Source organism: Mauremys reevesii, linkage group 13, assembly GCF_016161935.1.
Source record: "Mauremys reevesii isolate NIE-2019 linkage group 13, ASM1616193v1, whole genome shotgun sequence".
In the NCBI taxonomy this organism is placed as follows: domain Eukaryota; kingdom Metazoa; phylum Chordata; order Testudines; family Geoemydidae; genus Mauremys; species Mauremys reevesii.
In genome coordinates this window covers 20,408,628-20,432,402 of record NC_052635.1, presented here as the reverse complement: position 1 = coordinate 20,432,402, position 23,775 = coordinate 20,408,628, and the positions used below count along the sequence as shown (strand labels likewise).

At 52.6% G+C, this 23,775-nt stretch overlaps 1 protein-coding gene across 3 annotated transcripts in view; it reads right to left on the bottom strand.

The window, feature by feature from the left end:
• SOGA1 (suppressor of glucose, autophagy associated 1) overlaps positions 1 to 22,911 on the bottom strand; it is a 102,357-nt gene extending 79,446 nt beyond the window's left edge. The window contains exons 1-2 of one of the 3 annotated variants that reach the window (XM_039498895.1): positions 22,585 to 22,911; positions 1,058 to 1,282 (exon numbers count right to left, since the gene is read on the bottom strand). In XM_039498895.1, coding sequence (XP_039354829.1) covers positions 1,058 to 1,282; positions 22,585 to 22,716 — 357 coding nt within the window. In that variant the 5' untranslated portion in view covers positions 22,717 to 22,911. Of the gene's footprint in view, positions 1 to 1,057; positions 1,283 to 22,144; positions 22,343 to 22,584 lie in introns of those variants that run through there. The other 2 variants (XM_039498894.1, XM_039498896.1) reach the window with 2 other exon arrangements.
• Positions 22,912 to 23,775: the final 864 nt, after the last annotated feature.

Sequence of the window (23,775 nt, the reverse complement as noted above, 5' to 3'; positions counted from 1 at the left end):
CACCCCTCCAAAGGGCCCACTCCTCTGCTCCACCCCAGGGAATGTAGGACAGCAGCCCCCAGCCTCCACAGGCCAGTAACTGCCACAGGGCCTCCTTGTCACCCCGACAGCGTGGGGGGGGGCACTTCCACACCCAGCTGCCTTCAGAGCCACAGCAGCGGGCCCTCGGGCCCTTGCCTGGGGCAGCCTGCCCAGTGTACACCTCTGGCTGCACATGGTACCACCCGCCCCAGAGCCAGACTCCACGCCTGGGCCTATGGTGCCTGATGGCTAACGCAGCCCAGGGCATTCAGCTGCACTGGCACCGTTATGGCTATTATGGTTACGCCCACACTGCAGTCATATGGTGCGACGCAGCACATGCAGGCACCCGAGCTAGTGCTGATCCAGCTCACTCCAAGCACGCCAGGGCGCAGGGTCCGCACACCCGAGTCAAGAGGGGCCGGGCAGGAGCCAGAACCCTTCCCAGACTCCCAGGAATGTTCCTGGCTGCAGGAAACAGAGCCCTGGCCCCACGGCCTGGTAATGACTTGGGGCGGGGGGGGAGATTACAGCTCCTGAGCCACTCCTCCAGTCCTGGGCCACCCATGGCTGGCCTGGGCTCCTAGTACTCTCACCCACCGTCCCCACACTGGTTTGTCTCACCCACTTGTTGGGTCTTGCCCCTATTAACTAGGATTGGAAATGTCTGGGGCAGGGGCTGTCTCTCCCTATGTGTCTGGACACCACCTAGCGCAGCAGGGCCTGGGCCTGGCTGGAGCCCTTGGGTGCATCTGCAGTACAAAGTCCCTGGCACGACGGGGCCCCAGTCTTGGCCAGTCCTTAGGCACTGCCACAATAAACATGGTTAATAAAAAATAATCACCATTCAGAAAGGACCACGTTAGTCCTGTCCAACTCAGGGGCCCTGCACACGCCATCAGCCGACCTGGCAGCATGACCCCAGAGATCTCTCTGGCAAGGTCCCCATCCCTGCAGCATCTGAGCTCCCACGACTAACAGTTTTCTGTCCCCTGAAAGCAGAAGCCAGAGCAGATGTGGCTTGGGCCTGTCTTACCTTGACGTCTTGCTCCAGGCTGTGGATGAGCTCGCCGTCCACCTGTCCAGTCTGTGCCACGCGCAGGCTGCGGCGCTCCGCTTTGCGCAGCCGGTACTGCAGGATGCGACACGTCTTGCTGGCCTGGTCCAGTTGCTGCCGGAGCTCTTGCAGCTGGTACACATCCTCCTCCATGTAGACGTCTCTCATCTCCAGCATCTCTGCGCGCAGCTCCTCGATCTCATCCTGAGAGAGAGGGACACGTGCATCAGAGAGGCCCACTCTTGACAGGAAAAGCCCCCACCACAGATCACCCACCCAGCGAGCTCCAGTCTCACCTTGGGGGGTGATGCCAATTCAGTTTAGCACAGCTCCAGCGAGCACCAGACCACAAACACTGGCGCCACTGTGATCCCATAGGCGGGACAGTGTCCTCACAGTCCTCAGGGGCAGCCTGCAGCTCCAGGAAGAAGGAGCTACGGCCCCACCTGCCTCTCAGGGCCCATGAATGAATTTATTCATAGATCCGCAGCTTCCCAGGCCAGAAGGGCTCACTCTAATACCTAGCCTGACCTCCGGTACAACACAGGCCAGAGACCAGCCCCACAATCATTCCTAGGGAAGATCTGCTAGAGAAACAGCCCATCTTGACAGAAAAATGGCCATGGATAGAGAACCCATCAGAACTCTCAGTAAATTGTTCCAATGGTGAATTATCCTCACTGTTCAAAATGTACATCCTATTCCCAGTCTGAATGTGTCTATAGATTCATAAGCAAACAAGTCATCGCTAACAGCAAGACCCCCTGCCCCAGCTTACCTACCCCATTGTCTGGGGTGCATTGGATAATTATGTGATTTACCAGAGGAAAAGCCAGGATTAGAACTCAACCACCTTGCCCCTAACTGCAAAGGCAATCCACTAGCCCACACTGCCTCTTGGGCCCACACTAGGATGGAAGCCATACCCTTGGTATTATCAGCACCAGGCTTTACCCAGCTAAGCTAACTGGCTTGGGGCACCCAACTGTGTGGCACTGGAAGATGCAAAGGCTTTGCTGTTGGGATCGGAGAAAGCATAATACTGCCACAGAGAGAGCTCTGCGCCAGCCAGACCCAGGAGGGGACAATTCCCCTCCCCTGCAGCCACTAGGGTGGTGGCTGCTGACACCCGGGGGACTTGGGCCAAACTGTACAGGCCCTTGGGATGGCTTAGAGACAAGTTAGGGGAGCCGCTGAAAGGGTGACAGGTGCAGCCCAAGTAGATCTACGAGGCTGTCTAGGAGCCTGGAGGGGTTTGCAGAGACCACTGAGCCTATTACAAGCCGCACCCGCAGTCTTCACTGGCCACCACCAGTGAGAATAGGACTTGCCCTCTGCTAGCACCGCCCACCCACACTCTTTCTTCCAAATCCCTTGGCAAGCAATCAATGGTGAGGAACGCAGAGAGGCCCCTCCCCCATTTGCTTTCCCTAGACTGGATACAGGGCTGGAGGATTCAAGGTTTTAAGAAGGTTTTGTGTTTCCTGCTTGCTTTTTACATCTGAAATCCTGAGACTGCATCTCGTCTGCGCCAGCAGAGCCTGGAGAACTGGCAGGGCCATACCGAGGGAGACCTTTGGCCCACCAGTGACAGGGGAGTGGGTTTGATCACACGGCTGGGAATGCTCTTTCCATTTTTGTTTGTGTTTTACTCAAACTCTTGGGAAACAGGAGAGAGAGAGAGAGACTCTCTCCTTGTTAAAGATTCGTTTCCCCGGTGGCCCCTTTCGAATAGGGCTAAGATAGCTCCCAACTCACAGGATTTCTCCAAAAAGTCCCACAGCTCCATTACCCCCAACTTTCTGAGGTGAAGAAACCAAACTCAAAACAAATAAAACAACAAACCTCCCAGCCCTTCTAGACCCCCCCCAAAGGCACAAACCCTCCTCCCAGGTCACCCCCGAGCCTCACGACCCCCTCTTTGAGGTAGGGCAATATTATCCCATTTTAGAGATAGGGAAACCGAGGCACAGAGTCATTCCATAACTTGTCTAAGGCCAGGGGCAGAGCTAGAATAAAACCCAGGTCTCCTCCCACCCACTGCTGTGCTTTTACCACTAGCCCATCCACGCGAAAGATGAGGACCCATTTGCTTCGTTTCATGCTCATCCCTTGCAGCAGCCACATGGACCCGTGACACTCAGCCCCAGCACGCTGGCTCCGTTCTCTCCCAGCACTGGCAGCTCCACACAGGCCAAGGGATGGGAGAGAATCACAGCTACGCGAGTCCAGTCGGCCGCTCGACCACCCCGTGCTGTGACTCCCATCACCGACTTGCCTCCCTACGCTGACATGGCTAATTAGACCTGGGTGATTATGACTCACACAAGGGCAGGGGTTCCTATGCAGCAGGGAAAGATCCACACAGCAGCATTACCAAGGCCCTGAGTTCAGCCTCCCCTACGGTTTTGTCGTTATACCTGCTGGCGAAATCAGTGCTGTCCCATTTACACAGATCTCTCCCCAAAGGAACGTTAAATTGCCCAGCCCTGCAATAGCAAGCCAGCCCGACCCCTGCCCCATGCCAGCAGGTGCTTTCCAGAGGAGTGGGCGAGGGATTGCAGCCTGAGCCCCCAAGAGGCTGCTGTCGTCACAAGGAGTAATAGAGACGACCTCACATGTTGGGAGCGAGCACACCCCCCAGGGATAGCTCCAGCCTCCCCCTCTGGGGCCCAGCCTGGGTGCCCTGCCCTGCAATGCTCCCACCATCCACCAGCTTGGGACACACGCCTGGACTCAGACTCTCACCATCGTTTTGCACAGCACATTAGGTGCCAAGGGCGAAAGGACAATGGCAGTTCTCTGCCACGGTCCACGATGCACTAGACAGTGGCTGGCCATGTGCAAACTCCCGCTCCTCTCCCTACCATCCCCAGCTGACCTGCACACAGCGCAGGAGTGCAGCAGGCACTAGGCTGACCCAGCCCAAGCCAAGGGGCCAGGAGGCTCAACTTTGTGCGATTCATTCCCTAAGCACATCCCCACCTGGGCCCCGGCAGCACTGGATGGGCCACTCCTTCAGCTGTGCTCCCGCAGGGGACAGAAGCCTTTCTATGCCATTTCCAAGAGAAGGGCCCAGGAGAGAACACCTCCTACATGGGGCTGTCAGCCCCAAAGCAGCGGCAAGAACTGCTTAGGGTTCTGCAAGCTGTGGGGCATCTCCTGCCAGTTCCAGCGCTGAGCATACGTGTCGCTGTGCCCAGGCTCTGGAAGGGGCGGGCAGGCAGCCTGGGCTAGCAACATGGGCAGCACAGCCCTGTGCCATCAGCCTGGGAGATCTCAGACATCCTCACGGTGCACGTGCTCCCACTCCATGGGCCCTGGAGTCTGCCCCGAACAGACACACCGAGAACACAGGGCTCGCTAAAGCAGCCTGCAGCTAAAGCTAACCACAGGCTTTAAGTTCAGTGCTCAGGCCCCTGCCAGCTATTAGCAGAGGGCACAGTCAGCTGCTGTGAGCCAGGACACCTGGGTTCTATTCTGGGCTCTCCCGCTGCCTCGCTGTGTGACCCTGGGCAATTCACATAACTGCTCAGTGCCTTAGTTTCCCTTTCTTTAAAATGGAGCTAATAAAACTTTCCCTGCCTCAGGCACATGCTGAATTAGCCAAGGTCTCCTTAGGGCTACACAAGAGCAGTGTGAATAATAAAGGGCTCCTGCTTTTTCTTTAGCATACCCAACTCACCCCACTGTACCAACGGTGCACCGCTGCCCATGTCGACAGCCTGTGAAAGAACATGGCACTGACTCTCTGGGTACCTATGCTCCTCCACACTCACACCACACTGCCACACAACCAGCAGGCCCCTGCTCACAGAGAGCTGGCAGTAATTCCAGCACACCCAACTCCCCCTGCAATGACAGCATGCTGAGTAACCCTGACATCCCACAGAAACAAATCAAACCTGAGAGACTCCAGCAAGGGCGACAGAGGGGGAGGTGCAACAAGGGGCCGCAAATATTTACAGTGAAATAAAAAGGAAGGAGGCGGTGTGGACAGGAGAAGCACAGACAGAAGCAGCAGCTAAAACAAGAGCAATGCAGGTTGACAAGGAAGAGATCTTTCGGCAACGCAGCAGGCGGCCCTGGAGCGATTCACAGAGAGACTGCACTGCGCTCCAACCTCTGACCCAGCCCAGTGAAGGGTCCTCAGCCCAGCCCTGCTGCCTATGAGTGTTCTTGGAACACACCTCAGCACAAAGGGGATGCGCTGCTTTCCCTGCGATGGTCAGAGGGGGATCACAGCAGCAGCAGGACCTGTCAGGGTCTGCAGCCCCATTCAGTTTCTGGGGTTTCACTGCCATGCAGAGAGGCACATCCGCACCTGGGGGGGATAGTGGGACATTTACCAGCCCCCCCATTTCCCCCAAGCTGGAAAAGAAATCAGGCCACGGTGCTGGGCTGTCTCTTTGGACTCAGTCAGTCTCAGGTGAACTCGCGGCCCTGACACCCTCCAAGAGGCGATAGCTTTGCAGGAGGAGGCCTGGCGCCTTATGGCAAAGGAGCCAACACCAAGCAACATTAACACCAAAGTGGAAGGTTAAAAAGCAGATTGTGTGCGCGTTCCAGGAAGGGATCTCTGCTAAGCAGAGACCTCAGCTAATCCTCTAGAGGTCAGTACAGCGTGTCTGACTCCCCTCTGTCTCAGAAGTGCCCCCGCAGCTCCACTCTGCCCCTGGCAAGGCAGCACCAGGCACCTCCTTCTGAGCCCTCAAACAATGGGGCCTCCTTTGCTAAGGAAAGACTCAGGGGCAGTACTGCCTAGCAGAGTGAGCTCAGGACAGGGAGCCAGGAGCTCCCAAGAGGCGGTCTTGGTTCACTGGCTCAGATATCCACGGACCTCCTGACGCAGAGTCCAGCGCTGCACACCAGGCGAATGACTGCATCTGCAAATGGCTGACTTGACACAAGCATAGGGCACTGCAGGGGTGAACAATCACACGCTTAGATTCCTTAGGAACCTGGCTGGCTGCATGGCCTGGGGCAAGCCCTGCCACTGCTCTGCCTGAGCTCCTTTCTCCCCAGGACTAGGCTAGTCCTTAGTCAGCTCCCTCCCTGCCACATATGTAAGAAGTGCTTTCAGTATGTACGGTGCTAGGGATTCCCACGCGGCCAGGTGAAAGAAAAGGCCTTATTGTGCACAGAACACAGACACCAGCCATTTCCAGCACAGGTTTGGTCCGAGCAGGATTCCCACGTGGGAGCAAAGGGAGGGGGAGAGAAGGCTAATACAGCAGCTCTTCCCATCCGTATTCCACAGTGTCCTGGGTCCCCAGCCCAGCTTCTCCTGCCTCATCCCACTAGAAGCTCAGAATCCTGCACTGGGAACATCACTGTCTGGTGCCACAGGAACAACCAAGCAGGCAAGGGATCCGGTGCGGGATGTGGCAGGAAAGCCTGGGCCAGCTGGGAGGGGCGAAGTCCCTCCCCAGACTGACAGGTCCGAAGGCAGAGAGATGGTAATGCAGTGTCCCTCCCCTGACAGGTTCCACAATTCCCATCCAGATGGCAGCACACAACCCTAGGCGAGAGGGGAACGCCCCCCTTTGGGCTTCCTCCAGTTATTACCCATCGCCCGCTCTAGAGAGCGCTCGCACCAGCTGGCACTCCTGGTTGCCCGAGCTGCAGGACTCCACCGCAGACAGCAGGTCTCTGCTGTTCCTCTGCAGGTCACACTTCTTCCCTGAAACCCTCAGGCTTTTACTGAGTGGATTTTGGGGGTGGGAGCAGGGATATAAAGTCCCTTGTTTTTCCAGGCCAATGAGTCACTTGCTGTGATCAGCCGCAGAAAGCCAGTCATGGGACAGCACCCATTAGAAAGCCTTTTGATTGAGCCAGCGTGAAAAGGGGACAGGAACAATGGCTTAGCAGGCCTGTCTTAGCCAGCATGTCAACTCAGATGATAAAACAAGGCATCATCTCCCAGGGCACCAGCTCGATCTGCCATCGGGAAGCACTCGCACAGCACTCTCCCCCTCACTTCAGTTCTTGAATTTGCTAAGTTATGCGATGCAAATCCCTCAGCCGCTACCCCAGAGACCCATAGCATGTACACAGCCCTTCCACCGGGTATCCCAGAGCTGGGCTCTGAACCCCATTCACAGATGGGGAAACAGAGGCCCAGGGAGCAGGTCCCAAGTCGTCCCTGCCTCCCACCTTCTGAAGCCATTTTCAGCTAGTCAAAGGGGGTGAGCGGAGACTCCTGCTCTGGTGGCATTTTACAAAGGTGTAAAGGACAACACAAAGGACAAGGCAGGGTCACCAAGGCACACGATTTACCCAGGGTGATTAACAGAGCCCACCTCCTGCCTCCCAGCCCAGGGCCCTGGCCACACCGCCCCCTTCATGAGGGGAACTTCACCACAGTAACAACAGAACAAGGCACTAGGTGAACGAACGTGGCCCAGAGTTCTGCTCCATGTCCCATGGCTGCTCTGATGGGAAGAGCCCTGGGGCAAGGGGTGTCTATGTGCTGGGCAGCACATTGCTGGTGCTAAGTACATACATAATGATACAGGTTTGCTCTGCAGACTACGGGTCCTAGCATGCCATGCTCCATCTCTCTGGGCAGAGGCTACTTGCATTCCTGAGACTTGTGGTGTCCAAGGTGCATATTAAATAGGAGGCCAGCCACAAATTTCCTCCATTTCATGCTCATTGCCGGTGAAACATGGCATGAATCTGGCCAACGGGAAGACTCCCCAAAAGCCTTCTTTGTGACCTGTTCAGTCAGGACCCACCTTCCTCCCACACCGACAAGATGGCGCCTGTGGCTCCCAGCCTGCCAAAAGCCTGGCCCAGGAACACCCAGAAGGCTGAGACTCAGCAGAGTCCCGAAGCTGGGCGGCTATGGGGACCAGTCACTGTTGCTGGCAAATAGAGACTATCAGCCAGGCAATCCAAGATTACCTTCCAGCAAGGCTAACCCAGCTGCTCCTCAGAGTGCAGGGAGAACAAACAACCAGATGAAATGAGAACTCCTGAAATGCCAAAGGAGAGAAATCCAACCCAGCTCACGATTCCAGGTGCCGTTTTGTGCCAGGTTAATCACCCATTGCCACTTGTGGGAGCCAGCAATCGGAGAAAGCACCAGGCCAGGCCATCGGGGCAAGATGCATACCACTGCAGGTACACACTGGCATTAAAAACTGAAAAGAAAATCTTTGTACCGTAACGACCCATACAACTGGCTCCCACTCATTGGGCTTTTGACTGTTCCCAGGGGCTATTCTGTGTCAGAGCACCAGGGTAGAAATGCCATCGCTGTTTGGAAAGGAGGAACACACAGTGAGCTCTTTGGAACAGCAAGTTCCAGGGAGCAGAGCGGCCTCGTGGGAGACATGTTTGGAGAAAGGATCCTTAGCAATGAAGCTGCCTTTTAGCAAGAGGCCTGCATTGTTAAGAGTCGCTGGGGCTGCGATTGCATCCAATTACACTCAGCAAACAGCCCTGGGGAGCAGTGCGGATTGAGCAGCCGTGTGCAATCATGTAATGAAAGGCTGTATCACAGGGATGCTTACCCACCTTTGGAAAGCCCTATATAGCTATTATTATTAGGAGTATAATAAAGGGCAGGAGCTGGAACCGTACAGTACAGAGTACAGCAGTCCAACCCCCACGCCCCACCCTTCCCAGTGTCCAAGTATAGCGCGCAGATATTTCTCTAGATCAGGGGTCAGTGACCTTTCAGAAGTGCTGCGCCGAGTCTTCATTTATTCACTCTAATTTAAGGTTTTGCATGCCAGTAATACATTTTAACGTTTTTAGAAGGTCTCTTTCTAGAAGTCTATAATATATAACTAAACTATTGTTGTATGTACAGTAAATAAGTTTTTAAAATGTTTAAGAAGCTTCATTTAAAATTAAATTAAAATGCAGAGCCCCCCGGACCAGTGGCCAGGACCCGGGCAGTGTGGGTGCCACTGAAAATCAGCTCATGTGCCGCCTTCGGAAAGCGTGCCATAGGTTGCCTACCCCTGCTCTAGATGAAATTGCCTCCAATATAAAAACAAGGGAAGGAAATTGTTACTGCCAAGAACTCCATGTACACATGTGATCAGCTTCAGAAACCAAACAAGTCTCAAACATGTCAAATTAGAGACCACCAACCCAAAAATGTAACCACTAGCTCTTCAGACGGCCTGATGCAAAAAAGAGTCTCTTTCTCGTCCACCTGCAGCATCACAGCTAGGCAGCAACAAACCCAGGACACACACAGCGAGTGGTGTGGGCATCACTCTGTCCTGCTGCTCCACTCTTGAGGGCAGGCAGCAGATGGGAGTCCTCATGTCTCAAGAACTAACATGGTGGGCTGGAGGAGGGACAACTCAGCAGACCAACCAGGGAAGCAGCCAGTTCTAAGCTGGAGCCTTGCCTAAGTCTGCACTGCCCCTTTAAGACAGAGGTGCCCCAAATTCACCCAACCAAGAGCCACACTGAGAGCTTGCAAGGACTCTTAAGAGCTGCACCGGGTGGCATAAAATGGAGCAGATGCTCTTTAATACAGGGCAGCATGGCCCCAGAGGGACAACAAGCCCCAGATTGCAATGCAGCCAGGCACCTCAGCTCAGGACCAGCATTGCATTCTGGGCCTCACATGTGGCTAGAAAGTCTAAACTTATCTATAAATGCACATGATTGTTGCTCTGACTGAAGGGAAGAGAGCAGGAAATTGCACGGCCCACCTCTGGGCCAGCTTGGCTTGCAGCGTCCCCAAATCCTCTTTGGAATGGTTTTAGTAAGAAAAGCACCAAATGGTAAATAAAGCCATCTGCTTCCTCAGAAGATCAGCTTTTGGAAGTGAGTGAACAAATGTACACCTGACACGTGTGCCCACAGCGCTCACGCCTTGCGCATGCTGGGGATTCGTGACTGCACAGCTGAGCTTTGCATGTGCATGAGAAGGGTGCAAATCACACATTTGAAAATGTAACAGTCCTTCCCTCTGAGCAGACAGCTGCATCACCAGTGCCAGCGGTCTAGAGAATGACTTCTGTACAGAGCAGCCTCCCTCCTCCTGCTCACAGAGTCAGAGATTCCAAGGCCAGAAGGGACCATTGGGATTGACCTCCCATATAACACAGGAGATGGGAACCTCATCCAGCAATTCCTGCATCCAGCCCACAACTTCTGTTTGAGCTACCACGATCAAAACCTTCCAGAGGAAACCATCTCACCAGGTTTTGACGGAATTATTGGTATTGTCTTTTTTTTTTAAAAACACGTGAAGACGAAATTCTAGAAAACATTAAATATCTAGAATGAAATCCAGATTCTACCACAGTCATTGGGAGTTTTGCCACGGGCCTCAATGGGTATGTCTATATTGCAGTTAAAATGCCATGCCAGCTGACTTGGACTAAGGGTCTGTTTAACTGCAGTGTAGAAGTACAAGCTCAGGCTGGAGCCTGAGCCCTGCGACCCTCCCACCTTGCAGGGACCTACAGCCCAGGCTCCCGCCTGACCCCAAACATCTACACTGCAATTAAACAGCCCTTTAGCCAGAGCCCCACGAGCCCAAGTCAACTGGCACAGACGGATTTTTAATTGCAGTGTAGATAGACCCAATGGAGCCAAGGTTTCACCACTAGGGCATAACACACCCATGTGCAGTCAACCCCGAGCTTATAAAGGACAGATCTTGCCCAGAAAATCTGATTGGTTTAAAAATAAAAATGACAAACTGCTAGGAAGCAGCGAGGAAAGCAGGCATATTCAATCTGGATTTCACTGGAGCATTCAATCTAGCATCTCATGAAACCTTTTATCACCAAATTAATTCAGACTGATTTCGCTATTAACGAGCACTGCCACGCAGACTGGCTCAGGGACTCCGAGCAAATGGTGATATATCGAATTCAAGAGAGGCGTCCAGCAAGAGAAAATTACACTGGTCCAAGCGCCTGGACTGTCTATATTAAGTCCTGGACCAGTGCCAAAATAGAACTGCTAGCCTGAGGGACCATTTAAGGACCAGGGTCTTGTGCAGCCCAGGGCTAGAAAGGAAAGCGCTCCGATTCCCAGTGGTGCCTAGTGTTCCTTTATAACCCCAGTAAGTCAAGCCTCAGCCACAATCATTCGGATCACCAGCCTGACTTTCCCATGCACCACCTGCTTCAATTCTGACCTGATTTTAGTGGCCACTGAGCACTGTTAGTTAGTATATTGGGTCAGCTCTCACTCTGTGTGCTACAAACTCATCCAGTTTCCAGCCAGGGATAAGCACTGATCTGTAACTTCAGGGGCTACTGAGACTATCAGCATATAAAACCCAGATGGAAGGGGAGTAAATTGGGGGCTGAAGCAGGGTAATGCTGGTTTACTGAATGTTAACAATGTAAAACAACTTCAATCGCATCACGGCAGCTAGACTTCATTGTATGCCTCACTAGGACAAGTCAGAGAGGCTGTTTGCATCCCATGCAGCTGCTGACATGGGGAGCTCCTCCTCCCGACGCACACAATGGCCCCTGGAGGTGAAGTGCAGAAAAAATCAGCAGATTTAGGAAATGGGCTGATTTTATTCTACCTAACTTCCCTTCAGAACACACACACACACACACACACACACACAGCCTTCAGCTCTGCCCCGGTAGTGATGAACAGGTGAATGCTGTACAGTTCCTACCTCTCAGCACTAGTGTGTCAGGCTTTCTGCAGACTCAGGTAGACAGTGCTGGCTTTACCTCTGGAAGGTTCACATCAAATCAAGGGCTCAAATCTTTCTGCTGAATTAAAAAACCCACAAACTGGCAGAAACTCTGTGCTTTAAAAAATACTCATGTTTACATATTTACCTCCAGGATGGCATCAACTGCACCAAGAAAACGTGCCCATCTCCTCATCAGAGCTGTAAAGAGCTGCCTGGATGAGACCCAGCCACGGAGTCCCAAGCCCTTCTTATTCAGGCTACCCTACCAAAGAGCACAGCTGACCCAGCAGATACGTTTGCACAAGGCAACCAAGGACCCTACCTAGTCCTGGTCTTGAGCTCCAGGGTTGGTTGAGGGCAAGGAGGGAGCGGGAGGGGAAACAGACAGGCTGCACCTAACTTCCCAGGCCTGTGGAATCAGCCTCTGTTCCTGATGCTAACAAATCCATCAGCCATTCTGCAATCACAGCAGCAAGGCCACATGATTCCAAGTTGTGGCTCTGCATGTTACATGGATGGCTCATTCCCTTTGCGGCAAACTGTTCCTCTAAACCAGTGGTTCTCCACACGCAGTTCAATCAGCACACAGCGGCGACCCATGTGACATCTTCAGGGCCATACAGGTAGTGGAGAGAGAGAGAGAGAGAGAGTGTGGATGTGACCCACATAACATGGAGACCTGCTTATGCTGCCCACAATGGTAAACAGGTTGAGAACCACTACTCTAAACCATAATAAATGGATTAGAATTAGAGGCCAGAAAAATGCTGACAAATTGGAAAGAGTTCAGAGAAAAGCCACACAAGTCTCCCCTGGGCTGGAGGAATTGATTCCCATGAATGGAGGAGTTCACTGGGTGCAGCATAGCTTGGCTAAGTGCCAATGATGGGGGAGGGGAACATGCTGACCACCTCCTGTTAGTGAAGGGTGCCCACGCCCTGGAGGGAGAGCAGTTGTTTGCAGTGACACAACAGGCTTCTAATAAGGAGCTGTGGGGAGACATTACGAACGGGAAGTTTTAGCCTGCATGTAAGGAACGACTTCCCAACGAGGAGATGGTCAAAGGGAGGGCCGGGCAAACCCAGGCGACTGTGCACAGGGCCAAGCCAGACATTCCTGCAGAGCTCAAGTGTTCACTTGAACAGCAGTCTGCAAAGGCAAACGGTGCTTGCCGATTTTTTTCATTTGTGTGTTTTAGGAGGGGCCAGGGACGAAGCACAGCACAGCCCTAAAGTAAGAAGGGAGACAAAACTAAAAAAAAAAAAAAAAAACACAACCAAAAACAGAGGCTGGGTGAATGGCAGGGAACAACAGCGGGAAGAGATCCTTCAAAAATTGAGACTTCAGGTCAAGTATCACCAACACAAAGTGCCACAAACTAGACAAGTGAGATGCAGCTGGAAAATAGGAGGGCAAAGAGGGAATCAATCGGAAGAGCAGATAAGCAGAGACATGAATACAAATGACAAGCATATCAGAAGCAGGAAGCCTGAGTCAGCCGGACCTCAGGCACCCATCCAGGAGGACGAGGACAATAAAAAGAAGCTTTGCCTCAGTATTCACCTCAACACATATTGGGTAGATACCTCCCCCAAAGCTACTCTTCAGGTAACTAATGTGAAGTACCATCAGCTGTCAAGAGGTGCTGGAACAAGATAACTAGAGAGCAAGAAGTCGCCCAGCCCAACATACCCAAGAGTTCTAGAGAAACTTATGACTGAAATAGCTGAGCTTCCCAAAGTAGTATGAATTCTATCAGTAAAGTCGCTTGTCTTTGGAAAAAGTGCTGGGGTGAACCCAGGATGTCCTGGGAGCATTATTTAAAACACCTAAGGGACCAAGATCCAAAGGGAAAATGAGCTCTGTTTCTGCAGAGGAAAATCCAACCTGCTAGAATTCTTGTGGGAGTCAGCCAAAAAGGTGGCTAAAGGAGAACCAGAGGAGATACTACTTAGACCTCCAATAAGCCTTAGAGAGAATCCCTCACAAGAAACACTTCAGGAAATTAAGGCCTTAAAGTTAGGTCGACCCAGATACATCACTCAGAGGTGTGAAAAATCCACACCCCTGAGTGATGTAGATAAACCGACCTAACCCCAGGTGTAGAAAGTGCTAGGTCGACCTAGCTACCCCCTCTTGGGGAGGGGGATTACCTACCCCGATGGGAGAACCCCCCCCCCCCAATCAGCACAGGTTGTGTCCACAGTGAAACACTACAGAGGCGCAACTGTGCTGCTATAGAGTAGACAAGCCCAGAGTAGCCATGGGATGAAGCTAAAGTTCTGTCATGAATTAGAAATTGGTTAAAAGAAAAAACAGAAACCAACTGTTCAATTTTAGACTGGAAGGAGGTTAACAGTGGTCCCCACAATCTGTTCTCTAATCAATATATTGATTATATGCAAAAAGAGTTGAATGATGAGGTGGCAAAATTTGCAGATGACATAAATAATTGTGTGTCAAGAGAAGAGAAGAGATTGGGAGGAAATTCAGAAAGCCCTAAAAACTGAAAAAAAACAACAGCAGATGAAACTCAAGGTGCAAGGTGATAGCAGGCAGAGCTGCATGATCATCTCCAGGGATGGGCTGCACATTAATTGTTATCACACAGGAAAAGTTCCTTGACATCACTTTGGGCTGCTCAATGAACAAACGAGGTATCTGAGAAAGGGTTAGGGATCACACTGGACATACTATACCCCGGTGTTTTTCAAACTGGGGTTGCCGCTTGTGTAGGGAAAGCTCCTGGCCGGCCAGGCCGGTTTGTTTACCTGCCCCATCTGCAGGTCCAGCCAATCACAGCTCCCACTGGCTGTGGATCGCTGCTCCAGGCCAATGGGGACTGCTGGAAGCGGCACAGGCCAAGGGACATATTGACTGCCGCTTCCAGCAGCTCCCATTGGCCTGCAGTGGCGAACCACAGCCAGTGGGAGCTGTGATTTGTTTTCCCTGCCCCGTCTGCAGGTCCGGCCAATTGCAGCTCCCACTGGCTGCCTGGCCCGCCAGAGGCTTTCCCTACACAAGTGGCGACCCCAGTTTGAGAAACACTGCTATATCCCTATACAAATGCAATGCTACAGCCTTGCTGTATCAGCTGCACTCCAATTCTAGTCACCCTGTCTCAGGAAGGAGCACAAGTGGCAAAGGTCCAGAGAACAGCAACAAAACTGATGATAGGCAAAGAAAGACTTAGGTTCCAACCCTGCAAACACTTACACATGTGCATGACTTTACTCTTGTGAGTAGACCCACCGCACGAAATTCTGTCTCTGCGGAAGTCAACAGGGTTTTGACCATTGAATTTAATGGAACTACTCACACAAGTGGTTATACATATGCTTAGGTATTTGCAAGTACAGAGCAAACTTAAAACTGGTAAAAGGAATTTTTTTTTATACAATGCATAATTAATGTGTGAGACTTGCTGGCACAAAATATTGAGACCGAGATCTTAGTAGGAGTCAAAAGACATCAGACGGTTGTATGGATAATAAGAATATCACCTGCTGTTATGCTAGTTAGGATGAAAATATGTAAAGGATATCAAACCTCCTGCTTCAAGGCACAAGCTAACTATTACCTGCCTGGAATTAGGGAAAAAACTCTCTCATGAGCCTGTTATGATATAATTTATTACTATTGATTACAGTAGGATGCAGAGCCTCCAGGCAGGACTGAGGCCCAGTCTCACTGGATGCTGGACAACATACAAGAGAAGACAGTCCTTGCACTAAGGAGACTGCAGTCTAAATAAGGACAAGACACAATGGGGAGGGGGGAAGGGAAAGAAAACAAGAGATGGTGACAATAATAGGAGCAGAAGCTTGTGTATATGTTTAGCTAAGTGTGCACTGTGTCCATTCATACTTTCCCCCAAAGCTTCTGGTACCAGCCCCAGTCAGAGCTGGGTCTTAGGCTGGAAGCCCCACAGATCTGAAGCAGGATGGCAGTGCTGTGTCGCTGTGATCTCTCCTTGTAAAATGGGGATTACTAGCCAGGAATGACAAGGCGACATTTCCTCTGAGATTAAAGAACAAAAGCAGCAGCTTTCAATTAGTGCCAGAGGAGGGGATCACACTATAACTTACCAGAGAAAATGAGATGGGGATTTCCACTGAGAATTAGTAAGAAGGAATCTGCCGAGGCTTCCAGACCCCATGCTATGCTGTGTCCCAAACTCCTGGGGCCCCTGACCCCAGCAGACATAGCTGACCTCCAGCCCCAGCGCAGCATCCTACTCTGCTGTAACAGGCCTGAGCTCTGAGTCCCTGCACAGCACAAGAGGACAGCCGGAGGCTGGGATAAGATCGGCTAAAAAAGCACAGGCTCAAACGAAAACTCAGAATCCTCAGCCCCACCCAAAGGGTGCAACGATTGATGTATTTTGACAAGTCAGTCTGAGCTGTGGCAGCCAACCAGCGGCAGCAGTGAGTGAAGCCAGCTGTTACCTGGGGGTTGCACAGACAGGTGAGCCAAAAGCAACCACCCAGGGATTGTGCCCCAGAATCCCCTAGGCTGCCTGAGTGAGTGAATGAAGCCTGGCATACCACAGAGGGCACAAGCTTTCAATGCCAACACAAACCAGGCTGCTAGCCAACTGCCATTGCTCCAGGAAGGGCCTGTAGTCATCTGCCCACAGAGCAAATGGTGGGGCACAGCAGTGTGCTGCAGGAGAACGGCTGTCATTTATGCTGGTGGTTCTGAGACATACCTGGAAGAGTGATGATAAGGGAGATCAGCCCCTATCCCTGCCCTCTCCTCTGCCTGCTCTCATTGTCTCCCCTGCTCCTCCCCAGACTGGTCAGTTCTGGGCTCCTCACAAGTCTGGGGCCAAATCCTGGCTCCAGGGAAGTCAAGGCACAATTTGCCATTGACTTCAATGGGGCAGGATTTTCCCCCGGGATCTAAGGCCAAGATTTTCAGAAGAGATAAGGGCCTCAAAGGGTCCTGAGTTTCAAAGTGCTGAGCACCCAACCTCTGAAAATCAGGCCCCTTTAAACCCGCTCAAGAGGGACCTCAAAATCATGAATTGCTCTTGAAAATTTTGGCCAGCTCCTCCAGAGTGTTCCCCTTTTCTGCCCCTAAATAGTGATGGCAGCATATCGGTTTTCACAATACAAAAGCAATAGACTGGTGCCAGGTTGGCATCATTCATTTCAGCCCTGTAATATAAGATGGGGCAGGTGTGGGGGGAAGAGGGGCATGATGTAACCTAGCCACATCTCTGCTGGAATTGTTGTTCAGGTGCAGTATGTATTCCTGTGCTGTGAAAACACAATAAGTATTTTTGAAAAGCAGTAGCTATTCTGATCTAGCTCTGGAAACCAGAGACAGTCTGTAAACCTAGGCTCCTCCTCCACTGCGCTGGGCAAATAACCAGATACAGCACATCTGGTTTACACTGATGTGCAATAATAAAAAGCTGGACTGTGCCTTCTGCACACGGCAACCTGGAAGAAGAGATTCTCAAGTGCTGCAACACCCCACTCCCCACTGCATCTTGCCAGCAGATAGCAGACAGCTCAGCAGAGATTAAAATGTGTTAAGGGGGGGAAAAAACAAACAATTCACAGCTTTACACTTGCTCTCATAAATTAACAGCCAAACAGCTGAGAGCTTCGATCAACTCAAACATGCAACATTTCAAAAATAAAAAGGGGCCGCAAAGTCTCTTTCCTCACACTCCACATTCAGATCACACACAACTAGCAGGATATTCCACAAAGCTAGCTACAGAGAGCACTGATAACTCGGGTGGCCACATGCACCCAGCGTTCTACAGCAGAGCAGCAGGCACTCTCCTCTGCAGGATGGCAAGCGAGTGGCCCGCAGAGGTGACAGGTCCCAGAATGCAACCCTCTACCTTGATGTGAGCAGAGACATCTGGGACCTATAGTCTCCTGGGGCCACAAAGCCATGTTTTAAGATGGGAGCGGTAGCAATTTGATCCCATTAACAAAAACTAGCAGCAGCCTTGGGGGTCCTGTCATGTTGCCAACAAAGCCTGGGCACCTCTGCAGGAGAGGGGCATATTGGCAGGAGCTCATCAACACATTTTGTTGGCATCTCCTGTTCCCTCCTGGCCCGTTCCGTTAGGTGAGTACACAAAACAACACCAACCAGAGCCCAGCACAAACTGTTCACGTACAAAAAAAAAGGCGGTGCAAGACAATACAAACCAACTGGGGCAGGTTATTGGAGGGGGCAGGGGGCGCTAACAAGCCTAATTCTGGGATGAGCAGAGTCAGGTTTAGAGCCCTGGGCTGTAGCAGGTCTCAGTCCATCTGTTAATGTTTGTAGCATGACCCTTTTCTGTCTGAACAGGGATTGGTCTGAAGGCTTTGCCCTCCCCTCATTCCAAACTAGATCTCCAGTCCCCATTCTTTGTCTTCACATCCCTCCACAGCTGCTGCCGTATCACATCTCACATTTTCCATTTTGCTGAGCAGGGATTCAGGGATCCTGCTCACCACACTGCTGGGTGACAACAAGGCAGCTGGTGGGGCTCTTAAAGGCACAGCTCCTTCAGTTGAAGAGCTCACAATCTGAACATGAATTCTGCTGTCTCTTAGGGGAAATGCTTTTAATAGAATCCCGATGGCTGAGGAGGGTCAGGGCAGGTGCACACAACAGAGCTCCCACACATATCTACAGTAGAAGCCAGAGGGGGGCAGACCTCTCCCTCCAATACCCCTGATCAGAGAGAGGAAGAGGTATCAGCAGTCAGGTTTAGAGGTTTCAGTGACTAGCTTCTGTCCAATTGTACAAAACGCACTGCACTTCTGCGATAACACAGCACAGGCCGGGACACGCACACCTTCAAACAGGGTCATTTTAAAGACCTTGTGCATGTTCCTGGTCCTCCCCCATACAAGATACGAATTATTATCTATCCAGTCACAAGCACAGAGCTGAGCAGAACTGATCATAGAATTATAGAATTCAAGATCAGAAGGGACCATTATGATCATCTAGTCTGACCTCCTGCAAGATGCAGGCCACATAAGCCGATCCACCCACTCCTGAAATAATTCTCTCCCTTGACTCTGCTGTTGAATGCTCCAAATCATGATTTAAAGACTTCTAGTAGCAGATAATCCACCAGCAAGCGACCCCTGCCCCATGCTTCGGAGGAAGGCGAAAAACCTCCAGGGCCACTGCCAATCTACCCTGGAGGAAAATTCCTTCCCGACCCCAAATATGGCGATCAGCTGAACCCCGAGCATGCGGGCAAGACTCTCCAGCCAGACCCTCTGGAAAAAGGCTAACAATATCCTATCATTGACCCTTTGTATTAATTACCATTGTGGCACGTTATTGACCTATTGACTAAACCCGTTATCCTATCATACTGATGTGTTTGTGCAAAACCAAACCTTAGTGGCACTTTGCTTCTGGATCTCGCTTTAGCCAAACCCTGAACGTTTGGAAGTGGTTGATTAAGTGATTCTGGTTTTAGCCCATCTTACTAAAGATTAGACAACATCCCAGACCTCAAGAGCCAGCAGCTTCGGTGCAGCAGAGATCCCTTCCAGTGCTGCCAATATTTTAGCAAGGAACTCCCACAAAAATCTGCCCTCTTAGTCTTTGAAAAACCCTGTGTCCCAAGCATGCATGTGCAGCAGAGAGGAAAGGGTGAGGGGTGGAATTGGTTTATTTGTTTTCCATTTAAACAGGCACTTTTTATAATCATAGCCAAGGATGGAGACAACACCAACTGGCTAACTTATATGAAGCTGCACTTTGCTGAAAGTGTTTATACTTTGATGCTCATAAATATACTGTGCATAATGCTAGCATAGACCTGCTCTACTTGGGCAGTCAGAAATGGGGCAAGGGAGGGCCTCCTCCTCAGGAATCTCTTTCTTTAATACCTGCTTTTGGTGGAAGCTCACAGCATGCCAAAGACTAAGCATTTGGACTTCAGTATTTTCATGAGGCCTAGAAAATAAGTGATTTATCAATAACCAAGAAGGATGAACTTGAGTCAGGAGAACCTCCAACCCTAAGCTCTAGCTCAACCAGACATTGTAGGCTAGCTGCAAGAACCACTGGGAGAGATTCTTTGGACTGTCTTATACAGAAGCTCAGACTCACTTGATGATCATAATGATCCTTTCTTGTGTTAAAACCTAGCAGTCTATGAACTCTTCTTTCAATTTGGAGCCAACTTTATCAAGTGGCTCCCAGGGTCACGCGCTACCACATCATTATTCACGTACCCCCATGTGAAAAGCTGGGCAGAATTCACGCAGCAACTTGCTTTCTTTTGCAGTGCACAGGAGGGCATGTCTGTCTGTGGTTTCTGACCAGCTGGAGCACAGTGTACTACTCCACAGCCCCAGGTTGAGGGTTCAGGAAAGGAACCTGAAATAAGCTGCTTATAACTAGTGTGATCTGAACTACTGACACTCTGCCACACTCCACATGTAGTGCTGTAGCACAGCATCACTCATCCACTTGGGAGCTCTTCCCTAACGTCAGGAAATATTGCTGTACTATTATACAGCCTACTATGTATTCAGCTACAGAAATGCAGGAATCGTACTATACACAAGGGCTTGAAAAAAATCCACCCACCAGACAAAAAAGTGTCTCGTCCCCATGATTGCAAAGCAAACCTTCCAAATGTGACCCACCTGAAAACAATATGGTGCTGACTTCCTGAGCCTCTGCAGAATTAGATCAGTCTCACTCTACTGCACTTTGGAAAGGTATGAGCAGCAGCATAGCTGGGCTCTAGAGTATGAATATAAAAGATGAAGTCTTCAGCCGGGAGAAATTCACCCCCAGTAGAAACCCAGCCCTTCTTCCTTCCCAGCAGCAGCAAGTTGAATCCCCGTCTCTCATTTTATAACCAGTAGGACTGAATCCTTCTGCCAGCGTCTAGTAAGATGTGTAACTGTGCTACATATGCACATTGTCACCAGAAAGGGATCACAGGGATGTGTAATTATTTAAGCTGGATAGACAGAATAGTTTTCAAATACATTCCTGGGAAACTGGAGGGTTCTCATCTGTATTTTCCAACTGACCATAAATCAAAGCCCTAAAGCTCCTCCTACTAATCCTGGTAGGAGTTTGGGCTCCAGCTGTGAATGAGAGCTTTGCTAATGGACAAAAGGCCTCAGGAAGCATCCTCAAGTGTGTTACTTCTGCACGATGCTCATCTCACAGCTGAAATCCCAACACACTTGCAATTTTCTGGCCTCTGCATCTGAGAACTGCCCAGTCTTCCAACCCAAGCCCTCAGCAACAGCAGGTGCCAAGGCATAAAAATCACCTTTCTGAACCCACTCCTGCTGTGACGTGGCTCTCCAGATTACAACGTATATCTCATCCAACACCACATCGCTTAGGCACATTTGGGGGGTGGAAGGTACCTGCAGCCCACCTAGCCCCATTTTCCTGTACTTTTCTTTAAAGTACAGTCACAGCTACAGGTTTTCCTGTACTCTCCAGCAATACTCAACCTGTGCATCACAAAGAACTTTGCTCATTGTCCCAGCCTGGATTCAGACCAGCTCCCTACAGGTAAAAGCCCCTATATCCCATTCCCAATCACCAAGCCCTCCCTCCTGTTTCACATGTTAATGAATTAGATAGCAAAGCCACAGGCCTGGAAAATGGCCCTGAGGCACACATGGGCACCATGCTGACAGCACATATGAGAAAGAACTAATGGAAAAGTAAATGATTTGGAAAATCAGTTCCCCAAAATGAGGCCAACAGCATCCACACGTGCTAGGTGAACCAGTCATTGTGTTTCACAATGGCAATGGGTGCATGCAAGTACTGCAAGAGCATCACACTTGCTTTGCTCTGCTCCTGTGAGCAGACAGGCATGGAAGAGTGGCAGCATGAGCCAGAACACCTGGCAGACCTTATTCCATACTGACCAGCCCCAACCCCATTTCTACATAAACTGTTAAGCGTTACACCTCCACCACACAGGCATCCTTTTCCAGAGCTGAGAAATCTCCCAAGTCACAGGTCTAATGAGCTTTGAGCAGAGTTTTTAACATGCTATTGTTTGTTTCTAAGGTCTAGAAAATGTTGTTACATTGCCATGACAACTTTGAATATCTCCAGCAGTTCTGTATCAGAATATTGAAGGGGGCCTGTCTGCCTGAAGCCCTGATTTCCTGCCAATGTGTTTCAAAAACCACCCTACTACTTTATTTGGCTTTACATGAACTGAGTCTAAATCAATAATCCACAGCTTTTAAACCAGGCTGGGGAGCAAACTGCACCACTGTAAATGGGGCAAGGCCAGAGGCAATGCTTACAGTGAGCAGTAAGGCAGAGGAACAGTATGGGGCTAGTGAACCAGACCCGGAGCCTGTCCCCCTGGCCAGCACCCCACAGTGATCAGACCCTGCTGCTCCCGGCAGCTTCTTTATGGACTTTCTTACAGCACCGAGCTGCAGGCAGCCCCTGAGCCGGGCTTCCACAACCACCGAGCCGTGCCGCTGCTCTCAGCCCAGCCTCCTCCTGGAGCACCAACTCCCTGTGCTTCTCGGCAGGGGGCCTAGACACAGCCCAGCCTGGCCGCCCTCCGAGACGTGGCCGCGGCTGACAAGCGATGAACCTGACATCACCCAAACACCAACCTAACGGCTCCGCAGCCGCTCCCCGCCCAGGGCCGCGCCCCGCCCCGGCACAGCTGGCCTAGGGGGGCGGGAGGAGCAAGCCCGGGGCACAACACAGCTGGGACCCGATTGACACCCCTCCTTCCCCCGCCACTTAACAGCCACGGACGTGCCAGGGTCTCCTGCCCGGCCAGTGACCCACAACCCCCGATCCCGCTTCAGCCACTCCCTGCGCCCGGTCCCTTCCGAGCCCTGCCCCGCACCTTGAGATAGTCGTTCTCGGAGCGCAGCTCCTCCAGCTCCCGCGCCAGGCCCTCCTGCCCCGCGTCCAGCAGCTCCTCGGTGAGGTCGGAGAAGGCCAGCGAAGTGCTGAGCTGCAGGCGGCTGCTGGCCATGGAGGCGGCGGAGGGCTCGTCGGGCGGCGGCGAGATGCCCTGGCCGGCAGGCAGAGCCGAGGCGCTGCCCGGGGACTCGGGGTCGCTGCCGCTCAGCCCCAGCGAGAGCAGCTTGGCCTCCTCCGAGGCGCTGCAGTCCGAGCCCTCCGAGCTGCTGTCCGTCAGGCTCAGGGGGGGCGGCGGCTCCGCCCCGGCTGGCCCCCGGCACCGCCCCTTCGCCTTGGCCCCGGCCCGGCCGGGAGCCCCCTTCCCGGAGCCCCGGCCCCCGGCGGGCTGCGGCTGCTTCCCCTTCTTCTCGGGCCGCCCGTCTTTGCCCCCGCCCGGCCGCCGCGAGTGCCCGGCCCCCGCGCCCTGCTTCCCGCAGAGCGAGGCCGGCGAGCCGGGGTGGCTGCCGCGCCGGCTCTTGACCAGGGACCAGCCGGGCACATCCTTGGGTCTGGCCGGGGACGGCGCCCGCTGCAGCTTCTTCTTCTCGGGCGGCGGCGCTGGGGCCGGGCTGACTGGCTGGCTCGGCTCCGCCTCGGCCGCTTCCATGCCGGCTGCGCGCTGCTCACCGGCCCCGGAGCCTCTGGCCGAAGGCGCGCATCCCTCTGGGCGCGCCGGGGATCGCAGCGCCGGCCCGGGAGCTCCGCGGCTCGCTCCGGGAGCTGCGGCGCGCCCCGCTAGCCGGACGCCCTGGCTGGGAGCTCGGGATCGGCGCGCTGGTCCCTGCTGCGCCCGGGAGCTGGCTGTGATCAGCGCCCGGTGGCCCTAAGCGCGTCCCTCTGCCACGCCACGGGGAAGCCTCCTGCCCCGGCAGCAGCGCGGCTCTGTCTGGGTGTCTCCGCCCAGCAGTCCCCGAGACGGTGACGCGCACGGTCTGGAAACAAAAGGCGGAGACGGGCGCCAGCGGGGCGGTGGGATCCTCAAGGCAACAGCGACCCCTTCTCTGGCTGGGCTGCGAGGGGGAATTTCCTCCTGGCACAGTCAGAGCCGCGCCGCGCTGCGCGGGCACTGAGCGGGCAGGACGGTAGCTCGGCGGCTGGGGAGCAGCCTCCCTCTACTGGCCTAAGGACAAGC